Source organism: Ictalurus furcatus, chromosome 13, assembly GCF_023375685.1.
Source record: "Ictalurus furcatus strain D&B chromosome 13, Billie_1.0, whole genome shotgun sequence".
NCBI lineage: Eukaryota > Metazoa > Chordata > Actinopteri > Siluriformes > Ictaluridae > Ictalurus > Ictalurus furcatus.
This window is the reverse complement of record NC_071267.1, coordinates 14,660,524-14,673,290: the sequence shown is the minus strand read 5'-3', so window position 1 is coordinate 14,673,290 and position 12,767 is coordinate 14,660,524. Positions and strand designations below refer to the sequence as shown.

Below are 12,767 nucleotides of genomic sequence, written 5' to 3'. Positions count from 1 at the left end.
TAAAAAGCCGGCAAGTCACTGGCCAATAGTTTTCAGCTATGGTGTTGTGCCCTTGTATTGCACATAAAGTACATTATTCGATTCTGGCTGATGTTTCATAATACCTGCGTATTCATGATTATGAAATGATCATCTGTCATTCAAGCACACTAATTAATCTGCTTAGTAACATCCCATTCTACCATCAGCCAGATCACGCCTAAGCCAAAGTGTGTAGTGCAACAGGCAGTGTGATTCAGAATGAGTAGAGCACTACTGTGAAGCCTGTAAGTTTATAACAGGTCAAAAATGCTTGATCTTGCTGCATTTTTGTTCACAATTTTGTGCTTTTTTTGCGGAAAACTACTTGAGTTGGTGAAATTGCAATTCATGAGAATTGCAATTTCAAACATCAACATGAGACGTTTTATCTGTACTCATGTCCGATGCACGTGAAGAGGGCTTTGGCTGAATGCATGCTGTGATAACGCCACATGATGTGTCTTGGCCCAGATCTGTAATTTTGAAAGATCGCAAAGCTCCACCGAATATTGCGGAGTTTTCTTGATTTTGCGTTAATTTCCTGGAGGGACTGGTTTAAACATAACCTTTTTAATTTGTTTTGCGAAAGTCAATATGGAGTAGTTTTGTTTTTTTCTGGTTGTTGAAGCTACTTATCTCTGGGGCATATACAAATGCTTGGGGGTGAAATCTGCCCAGATTACTGATTTGTCCACTCCTGAATCTTGACCTGCTGACAGATCTTGAGAATTGAACAGGTTAAAGATCATGTCCTTTTCTTTCCACGCAGTCACGATCTCACCAAACAAAGCTAACCTTTCATATAAAACTCTTTCTTTCTTACTGATTTCCCTCTTTAGCATCGTGCTACGTAAAATCCTAGCATCATCTGATCTCTACACTCGACTAAAGGCTGATCTCTTTGCACATACTAAGCAACTCTGACCACACAGGACACAACCAACTTATTGAAACTGCCAAACGGATTATCTGCTCCACTACAACTATTTGGGCTGAACAGAAGTCACGAAGCACACCTTTAAAAGGATAAGCCAAACCTTAAGATTTCAATCTTAACTTGGTTACAATAATGTACTTAATGTGTTCTATAATACACTTATTGAGTATCTTTATCAGCACATAAGCTTGAGTGAAGCTAACAGAAATGATCGAAAGTCCCTTCAAAGTAGATGTCACTAAACAGGCTGAATGAAGAGCTCTGAAAAGACCACATAATGTAAATTACAATCAGGCAGAATGGCATAAAATGGATGTGGGCCTTTTATCAGCTACGGAAGGAGAAAAGTGGGAAAGGGTTTTAAACTGTTAGTGGAGAGATCACTCAGTCGAATGTAATGGCACCTTTATACCTGGACAAAAGACAGTCATAAATACAGCTGTCAAAGCATTGTAAACTAATCTGCAGCACTGGAGCAATGGTCAAGGAGACCAAGTACTCAATTTCTGAACATCTATAGACTGCATAATAACCTGACACACATGTAGAATTAGTACACAAAGAACATTTTCGAACACTTCACTTCAAGTCCAGCTGGGCACGAATGTATGATGTAAGAGTTTCACAAATATTCTGGAGTGTTCTGTTTTGCTTTATCTAGATCAAGATGATTAAAGTGGCTATTTACTGTATGTAATGAAGCCAGTGACAGCCCACAGAACAAATCCAATTAAAGAGGTGGGCAGCCAGCCTGTTTGTTCTGAGTCAAGATTAAACACTTTGACCCCAAAGCATGGAGGACAAGAGTCATCTCACTATTCAAACACTGACACAGATATTGCAGAAACAGCATTGTGTACTTAGGTCTTAGTTTGCTTTTAACTAAGCATGAACTTCATTTCTGACAGGCACACAGCTGTTATTTTAACCAGTGCTCTATTGAAAGCCACAGTTTTATCTGTGATGGAGCATATACAGTACTCGATTATCAGTACTGTGTGTCTTTGACAGAAGTCCAAATGTCCTCCATTGTGCACTCTGATATCACAAGATTGTGTGGCGTCTGGAAGCTTCTAGAGAGTGTGTAGGGCTCCACTGCTCTGATAAATACATGGACCTGATGGATAAGCATGAGCTTTACTCGTTTGTTTGTTTTTTCTTGATTTTTTTTTCAAGATCAAGCGTGCATAAATATATCTGATTGAACTACTGAATTCTAAATATACACCTTTTATTCATGCAGGGCATACAGGAGCCTCACACACATCTGTATCAAGTTGTCGCCAAATCCGAGTATAATTGTAAGAACAAGTGTGTGTTAAGTTGAAATACATGCATGTTTGTGCAACGTTTCTATATAATGACAGTCTGATAGTCTCAGGGGTTTGTTTGTGTACTAGATATGATTTGGGGCTATGATTCACACATATAGCATACTCTCACCAGCAGACCACTGGTTGCCTGGTTGCCATGGATACCATGATGGGCTAAATACATTATTGAGTCTATTCTCTCTCTCACACTCATACACACACACACACACACACACACACACACACACACACACACACACACACACTCCACTCATATACACACACATTATGCACAAATCATTTAGGAGCTTCTTCTGACTTATGATCTACTTTTGTAGTATTCCTGAATCATCCACTTTGGTGCAGTGTTCCTTCAAAACCTCCCCGGCTTCCTATCTGCTTCCATCATCTAGCTACGGCAGGAACGGTACGTGGTGAATAGTGTTTCTCGCTGAATTGCGTCCCAAACGTTCTGCCTAACTCAGGACCCCTTTGTGCGTTTGTAAATAATTCAAGGCTATTCAATTCTTAAATACCCTTACACAACATTCTTGCTGGAAATAGTAGTCCTCCTACATGTAGAGTGCTTCTTCTTGTTGTTGTTGAAATCAGGTGTTGTGGAAGAAGGCGGTAACAGAGGCATTTGCAAAAGGGGCATTAAGTACTTAACAGCTGTTTCTGTTCTACTCGCTAGTGCAATTTCACACACCAGAGATTGCTGAGATTTTTACTGGTCCCCATTGACAGACACACACATATGGTTGTAAAACGTCCTGCATACACTTTAGTATACATACAGACACAGCAGAATGCAAGCAGACTTAACTCTGTCCACGGCAAACACTTCCTCAGCTGTGAATTTTGAACGATTTTACTACATTTATACTACTACATGAGTTTCAATAATATTGATGGTCACAAATGACAATAATCAATACACTAATCTACAGCTACATAAAAGCGGCCTCATCAAAGCCATGTGTATACAGACTCAAATTCCAGCATCCGACCTGCACACACTTTAAACACACCCACTCTCCTCAGACAGGAAGTATCTTCAGCACAATCACACTCTCTCCGGCCTGCGAAAAACTGATGTGAACATCATGCCAACTACCTTTCTCCTTCACCATGACCATTGGCTCCTTCTGAGGCTTGAGAGAGGAGGGACGCTTCTGCTGCTGCTGCTGCTGCTGCTGTCTGCATTCGCTGGGTCTTCCTGCACTCTCTAGCTCTCAGTCCAAAGGAGAAAGACAGAGAGAGAGAGACAGAGAGAGAGAGAAAGCCAATAAAAGAAAAGAAATGAAGGAAGGCAGAGGAACTGAGAGAGAGAGAGAGAGAGAGAGAGAGAGAGTGCTAGTCCTGTCAAACTAGGCAGCCAGTCGGCACTGTGTGACTGCTCATTTGGTCTCTGTTCTTGAGCCTTCCCCTTTTCTGCCAGTGTGTGTGTGCGTGAGAGAGTGTGTGTGTTTGAGGACTCTGCCGTCTCTGTGCTGAAATAACCAGGTTGCAGCTGCTGTGTGTGACAAATGCAGATTCCATAGTCATAATCCCTCCCAGTTAGAGACACCACCTTAAATTCTTCAAAAGGACCGAGAGGGGAGGGCAATGTGCAGCACATGTGACTCTACTTTATATTCACTGCTACTCTCTCTCTCTCTCTCTCTCTCTCTCTCTCTCTCTCTCATTGTTTCTCCCTGTCTCTCTATGTGTTTGTATTTCTATCTGTCTCCCTCAGCTGCTCTTTTTTTTCTTCATTGTTCAGTGCAGGTTCTAGTTTGCTATACATACTTTCCATCTGTATACACACTAGTGTGTTTATCACTAATCTATGTACCCTGGCAGCTTTTACACACTTTTGTACAAAACAGTCAACATTCAAACAGTTATGTCAAGTGTTCAGTGAATTGATGGATAACAATAGATATGTTCATATTCCCTCAGAAAGAATATTCATACTTAAATACATAGGGCCATCTGTGCTATGGTGATATACTGAGTAGTTTTTAAGAGAGTGCCAGAGCCTGGTCTGGTCTATTGTGGCACCGTGGCAGTAGATTATAGGATTACTGGAAGTACAATTGAGTTTGCAAGTCGATTGAGAGGTGTTATTAATACCCATCCGCTGCGCTGTGCATCTCTAAGGGGGAGGGAATGAGGTATCTCTGAGGAATTATGAACAACATATCCCACTTAATGAAACTTGATAAGATTCCTGCTTCCCACATCTCGTTTTCTATTAATCCTTTTCAACTGTGCTGATCCCAGAGCTGGTGCCTAATCTGAACTATTCCACTCTTTGCCAGGACAAATAATAGTTGTTCTTGAGCCAGCAGAATTGCTTCAGTTCCTTCACCAAAATGACATCAAAGGCTTAGGTTGGCATCACTGCCATGACGACAACATGACTTGACTAGTTCCAGGACTACTGATAAAAAAAGAAACAGGTGGAAGGGATGGGGAAGTGAAAAATAATATTAAAAATGACTTGTTCACTCACTTGTGTGAATGTGTGTATGATTATGCCCTGCGATGGGTTGGCACCCAGTCCAGGATGTCTCCCGCCTTGTGCCCCGTGTTCTCTGGAATAGGCTCCAGGCTCCATTGCGACCCTGTATGGTCTGGGTCGCAGTGGATCCGGAGCCTATCCTGGGAACTCTGGGTATGATGTGGGAATATGCTTTTTGCATTGTAGAGCACCATGCACACATACATATTCACATACACACATCTAGGAGCAAAACCCATCTCACATCCCTCTTCATCTCTCTCCACTGGTTTCCTGTAGCTGCCCATATCAAATTCCTTGATGCTAACGTACAAGACCTTGTCTGGAACAGCACCCTCCTACCTCAACACTCCTGAAGGCTTATGTTCCCTCACGCAATCTGTGATCAATCAATGACCGACGCTTAATAGTGCCTACTCAGCGTGGCTCAAGGTCCCTTTCCAGAACCTTCACACTATCTGTCCCTCAGTGCTGGAATGAACTTCCAACCTCAATCCAGACAGCAGAATCTGTCACTATCTTCAAGAAACTGCTAAAGACCCACTTCTTCTGTGAGCACATAACTAACCCCTAAAATGCCAACCCCACATTATCCTTAAAAAAAAAACCCTTACTCTGCTTTTATACCTCTACTCTGTGCACTTTGCTTTTCTACAACTCAATTAAAAGATCTTGTATGGTAGCACTACTTGTATTGTTCTCCGCTTGATATATCGCTTTGCTTGTATTTCCTCATTTGTAAGTCATTTTGGATAAAAGCGTCTGCTAAACGAATAAATGTAAATGTACATTTGTTTTAGTAAGTCCACCTAGTGGCACGTTTTTGGACTGTGGGGTGAAAGTGTAGAACCTGGAGGAAACCCACACGGACATGGGGAGAACATGCAGAGAAACTTAACCCAGACAATCAGCCGACGCCAGGATCAAACCCAGGATGATGGAGTTGAAACTGCTTTTCTGACAACATGAACTGATACATCTGATACATTTGTGCTGCATATAGATGCTGATAGATGCTGATAGAGATCTCTAATGCGTCCTTTGTAAGGAATAACACATGATTCCTGGGCCATGCTGTTATATAATAAAGAATTCACGTTGGGGTGGTGAGAAACGTCACGAGTCAGTGTGGATCGTTTGTGTATAACAGCACAGTCTATAGTGTGTTATTTCACTTATACCACAATGATTTGCCAATGATTACATTTTATAAATGAATGACACATTTGCACTGGCACTTTTTTGAACCATTTATAGTTAGATTTCATGTTATGAATACATATGAGGCAAGTTATTTCCTGTCTCCTAAAAAGCTTTGCCATATCGACACATTTTCTTTGTTTATATCTGTTTAGTATTAGGCTTAGTTTATGTGGAGCATCCACTATACAAGTCCATATGAATGAGCTGTTGCTAGAAACAGTAAACTATTAATAACAAGCATATTATTATAAACCCTATCATGTATTTTAGTCAGAACTGTTGTCAGTGCTGTGGTATGATGGATTTTTATGCGTTTCTGGAGGTTTTTAATGGTAGTTTAATGGAATCTATTGTTCCTAGTTATTCCTCACTGCTTATTTCATTTCCTATCATCTACCTACTAAAGAGGGCCATATTGGTTCTAATTGGTTCTGATGGTCTCTAATATTACCCAGAATATCCCTCATGGAAATCTTCAGGATGAAACATACCTAATGGGAACCATTAAGCCAATTCCTGTTAACATGTGACATGATTGCCATTACATGATGGAAACTCAGACATTTTCCTAATGCATTATTTTACTGTTTTTTTTTTCTCCATCAGCAGAGATGTTATCGAAGCCAGATGTATAACTTGTATGTATAAAATCCTTGATAGTTTTTTATGTTGCTCAATAAAATTAAAATAAATATTCATTAAGTGAATAAAAATGACATCACTACAAAGATTCCTTCAGCTATACATTCAATAAGAAACAGATTAATGCATTGGAAAAAAATATTTAACTTCCTTTTTGTGGTAAAATCCTCCTTAGTTGTTTTTAGACTGTGCATTAGGAAACTCCCACCTCTGATTACTCAGTGGTTCTGCTCATAACCTAGTGAAAGCACAGGCTGGTTCTTAAAAAGGTTTGTTGGTGTCCCGAATGTGTATCATGTGTAACTGGTAGTGAAAAAGGGGTGCATCTCTATTGCAGTAGCATAAAGTCAGAGCTAATGCACAACGACTGGAGTCTACTTCAAACCAGGCATATCTGAAGGTGTCAGAGCGATGAGCTGAATTTCAAACAGCAAATGTGTGTATGTAGTGTGTGTGTGTGTGTGTGTCTGTCTCATATTATAGTGAAGCAGCCATACACATTTGAGGGCAAATCCTGACTATGCCTACTGTGTATATACAATATATATAAAGGGATGCAATTTTCAATTTAATTTTGTGATTTTAGAGATTTGCAATGTTATTTCTTTATTTTTAGGCTTCTGTCTAATTTGATTTTTTCTGGTCTAGAAACAAGCTGCTCTGCTTGCCCCTTTTCAGTAAAATAAAAATGACATGGCATGCATAGTTATAACAGAGGGGGTGGAGGGAAGAGAAAGGCTTGACAATGTTGTCTTTGAAGTGAAATACAGCTTAGAGAAGAGAGTTCTAAAAATTACAAATGACTACTTTAACCGCTTGAATGCTGCTAGTTGGCACTGACTCAGCAAATTAGGATTTCTTACTCTTAGCCCTCTGATTTCTGTGTCAGAAAGCATAAACTTAATAATACAGCTTGAGACAAGCAGTGTATTTCATAAAAGTGAAAGAGTGAACAGTCTTTATCAGGGGTCTACTTTGAAGGGTAGACTATTGATTTAGTCATCCACGAGGGGTGCAGTGGCTCCACACTGCTGGTAAACGATTGATGGGTTGAATGGAGATATGAGCGCAGTAATGTGCTGGTTTTATTCTATGAGCCTGCTTCAGTGGAGTGCATGCTTCAAACAGTAACAACACAGACCTGTGCATCCATGTGAGAGAGACTGAGAGGCACTGCAGTGCTGGAATCACGTGTCATGAGGAGTTGTACACTACAAAGCTCCACTGGTCTAGAGCTTCTAATCCTTTTTCGAAAAACATTTATCAGGAAAGCCAGCAGAGAGCTGGAAAATGCAGAAGAAGAATGCAATGATACTGCAGTGTGCTATAATGTGTTTGGGTGGACATGGTTCACAGCTACACGGTCTTTAGATGTCAGTGCAGAGTTTCAGATGTTCTCCATGTGTCTGTGTGCATTTCCTCCCTCCCCCTTCCTAAAACACGCCAGTCGGTGGATTATCACCTCAAAAATTGCCTCTAGGTTTAAATGAATGTTCGAATGAGTGTGTGAATGCTTTGTGTGGTGCCCTGTGATGCACAGGCTCCCCATCCGGGGAACCATGAGACTTGTACAGTATTAAGCAACTAAACATAATCCTGAATTTTTGTTATTAGATAAGGTTGCTGTTATGTTTTTATTTATTTATTTATTTATACAATTGACATATCTTTCAAATGAGACAGCTCAAATGCCCTCAGTTATTCTTCCTATCTAAACACAATCACTAGCGTTTACTTCTCCGTAGCGCCACAGAAAAAAGAAACAATAAAGAAGAATCCAAGCACAGCATATTAATCAACAGATTCCATCCTGAATGTGGCCACGATAGCAGCGCTAAAACAGCAGGTGACACCCACCGCCATCTCAAATGATATTATTCAGCATAATCTCTAGCGCACAATGTATCTACTACACAAACACATGGAGAACAACCTCTTCAGCTGTGGTGAGGAAGACCACATTTCCCATACCACATCCACTGTCGTAATATAACAGAAAGCTCTTCTTCAGCAGATGTTATTTTTTAACTCTTCTTGAACGTGACATTTAAACATAATGTCTTATAAACTTATCAGTGAAAAGGTGACATGTCTTTTCATGTACATTTCACACCAAATATTTTGGGGTCCGTTATTTAGGATCAATAATTAAGTTATATATATATATATATATATATATATATATATATATATATATATATATATATATATATATATATATATATATACACACACATTTTTAGGGGGCCCTTGGCTTCTGGGTGACCAAGGCGGTCGCCTACTTTTGCCTAGTGCTAAGTCCGCCCCAGCATTTAGTAGACTTGAATGAACACAAAAAAAACTCTCAATATAACCATAGTATGGAATGACAACACCAGGAATTGTGCAGTTAATTTGAAAAAAAAAGAGTAGAATATTAAAATAATAATATTAAAATTACACAGATCACTAATTTAACTTTGCCTGGATTACTAACTAAACGAAACCTGAACTAGTTTGTGCCAAAACATTGTGGTCCCAAAATGAAAACTAAAGATGATTAATCTGCTATTGTCTCCAAAGTGTATATAAAACACTGCTTTCTTCTTTGGATCATGCACATTTCTCATTTTCCATGTGTAAGTTCTCTTACCAGCTCCTACATCAGGAGGTGCCATCTTCTCCAGGATCACATACTCGCTAGGGTCAAGGAAAGGCAGTTGTTCCATCATTGACTGTTTGGGAATGAGGTAGAGCACCTCGGCCACGTTCCCATCCTCAATGATAGACATGCGGCGCACAGAGTTCTTGCACTTGACCTGGTCCTGAATAATGATGTCATCACTGTGGCTGGAGCCACACAGCTTGCCCAATGAGCTCAGGTTAGGCATGGTGAGATCTTCTACCAAATGATGCAGATTAAACACTGGTGAGTAGGGGAAACGCCACACAGCCCTCAGATACAACTCACTACACCAGGACTATAGAGTCAGAGGAGGGCAGAGCCACGTGGTGCATGTAGTGCTTCTCATCGGATGTGAAGGGATGCTGCATTTATTGGAAAAGCAGCTCTGATCTGCTACCATGAGCTCATTCCTGGATGCTATAAGCAGCTTAGGGCTGATGTATTTTTAGTGAGTGTCTTCCCATGAGGGCTCACAGAGCACCTGGGCCAACCCGAGGCATGACTGATGACTTGGTGTCTCCACACAGCAACACAAGCAGCACTTTCTCAGAGAAAGACACATAACCGAGTCTAAGCGCTTTCATTAGGGAACTCTTTAAGAAGATTACAACGCTGTGTATTCTAATGTCATTTTCCTTTACAACGTGATTGCTCAATCAATCATTTTAATAACAGTCTACTCTAGACGAAGCCATAAGTTGTCCACACACTGGTAAACACACTGCTGGTTGTCAGAGATTTACATAAACATAAGAAATTCACTATTATTATTATTATTGGCCTATGAGACCTTGACTGAAAATGTAATAAAAATTTCATACACTTGCTGTTCAAGCACTTAAAGTCATAAGAACACTGTAGATGCAGACCTTCAGAAATCTTCAAAAGCCAAGCTAATAATGTTTTGTAATGTTAATAAAATTAATATTGTTTATAAAGAATTGTTGAAAGTCTATACAGTATGTAATGCAAGTACATCATAAGTAACTGTAATTAGATTACTTCAAAATAATCAGAACTCCCTTACTTTACTATTTTCAGAGGAAAGGTAATTTAATTACAGTAACGCGTTACTTAGTTACATTGATTATACATCCGTTCCAGTATAAGGTTTTAATTGGAAAAACAGATGATTATGTTTTAAGCCAAGGCACTCTGCTCATGCTCAGATCAATCCTAAACTGTTCCAGCAAGTATCCACATTTAACTTGGAATTTAACCAAGAGAGTCCCCTTGACCCTGGGTCATTAAACACCATGGCGGAGCTGCTGTACAGCTTCTGTGAACACCTTCATTTAAAATAGACTCTTTTATGTGGGTGTGATTTGTGCAAGGCTCAGCTCATAGACACATAAATCATAAAAAAGCTTTTCTTCAGCAAAAGCTAGATGACATTTAATTGTTAAAACAATTTACCTAGAGACCTTATTCATCTGGTTCATTAAACTGCTCATATAAGAATGGTCTTCTCAGCAGGATTAGTTTATTATCTGTTCCACCAAGTACAAATAATGGTACAGGACTTTACAACAACTCAACAAAGTCACACACACACACACACACACACACACACACACCTAGTGCAGAGAGCATGATGTCGAATGGATTATATAAGACAACACAAAAGGTAATTTTATCCTGACGTAAGCCAGACTGAAAAAATGCTTTGGAAGGGGAATAACCTTTTCTAATCTAAATCCAATATGGAAATAAGCCCAGGAGAATGTTTTAGGGTTTTTCTAAACCCTAAACTTTTAGTGTAGAAACATGATTAACTATTCACTAGGTGACTCTGTCTTTAGGCTTGAAATTGATGAGATGCTGCAACTTTACCAACCTGCCTATGAGTTTTTCTAAAGGTCTTCCAACTGCTGTGTATCGCTAATGTGAGTGATAATGCCTTTGGCATCATAGACTGTACTACTGCTTCACTAATAGGTAGTACGAACTGTCCAGACCTTCTCACTGACATGGAAACACTGTGACTCATAATGATGCCTGATCATACAGTATTATCCAGGTAACCTTTTCCCAGACTACTCACAAGGGGAGACCATGTAGATTATGTAGAATCACTGCCCTGGTCAAAAAGAGGTCCTGTTAGCTCTGTCAAGTATCCAAATCAGATACACAGACAAAAGACAATGAAAAAGTTGATAAAAGTTATGAATACATTCGTGAAACAATTTAATAGTAAACGGTAAAACATTTTTGAGATCATACCATTGATGCAACCGCCTTTATTTATTACTGCCATATGTTTTAAATGGTCTGGATGAGTGCTGAAAACGCACACACACACACACACACACACACACACACACACACACACACACACACAGATTTGATGAGCAGTGAAATACTGATGACTAGCATACCAATGGAGGGCACAGCAAGTCCTGTGTCCTCTTGACATTTTGACATGTTGTGTCATTTAGCTATTGACTCTAACCCTACCACTGACCCCCACCCTCAGAGTCCCTGACACGCACGGTTAAACAAACACAAAAGTATGGGAGTAATTTAGAGGAGTGCTTAGACACACAACCATACCCATGAGTACTTAGTCTGCTAACTGGTTCTGCCTTACCCAAGGTTTTTTTTCTTTTTTCTTTCTTCATCAAAGCCAACATTCATAAGCCACCGACTCCTAAACGTTGTCTGCTATCTCGGGAATCAGTGACCAGACACGAACTAAAAAAGGAACAGGATGCTCAGTTGTCACAAAGGAAAACATGAAATATGATCTGTGCTGGGATCAGTGAAACACACAGCCAGAATTCATTTATAGATTGTAATTTTACTGGTCCACAAGTGTGAGAACCGAACCGTTACGTAACCATATGTGGGAGTTTCCTAAGGCACAGTGTAAAAATAATAACACCCATGCAGGTTTACCTGTCTTTGAGAACATAGAGTATTTTACTATTTTACCATCTAATCCACAGCATGTATATACAGCACAGAGTACACTGTCTATCACAGACCTTAACCACGTGTGAGATGACGGATATGGGTTTTTTTTAATTGCGTTTAGCTTTTTGTCTTGTGTGTTGGTTAAAAACAAAGTTGTGTTGGAATTATGATGTGCAGTGTAATTCATATTTAATTGCATTTGCCAGTAAAATAATTGTTTGCTCCACATTAGATATGAAATACTTCATATCTAATGCATTACTGCTGCATTTTTTAAACCCTGCATATCTTTTTTCCATTTTTTCCCCCATGAGCTCATAAAAATAATATTTCTATCAATTGTTGCCATAGCCAAGCCCCTGATATAACAGTTTTTTTTTTGTTCAAGATTAGCAGAATGTGGTGTTGAAGCAGAAATCCAGCTTTTTGCATTGGAAAAGTGTGGAACAGTTTGAGATTAGGCCCTGACTCTGGAACCAGCACCGACACAGTGCTGATGGGAAATCGCTATGAATTATAATTTCGATATCTGCCCGGTCAGCACAATCAAGCAGCTAGCAC

General features: G+C 39.7%; 1 protein-coding gene across 1 annotated transcript in view; it reads right to left on the bottom strand.

Moving 5' to 3' along the window:
• The window catches only part of ablim1b (actin binding LIM protein 1b), a 43,494-nt gene extending 39,778 nt beyond the window's left edge, over window positions 1-3,716 (bottom strand). Inside the window, exon 1 of the mRNA XM_053640423.1 lies at window positions 3,389-3,716. Coding sequence (XP_053496398.1) covers window positions 3,389-3,410 — 22 coding nt within the window. The 5' untranslated portion in view covers window positions 3,411-3,716. The remainder of the gene's footprint in view (window positions 1-3,388) is intronic.
• Window positions 3,717-12,767: the final 9,051 nt, after the last annotated feature.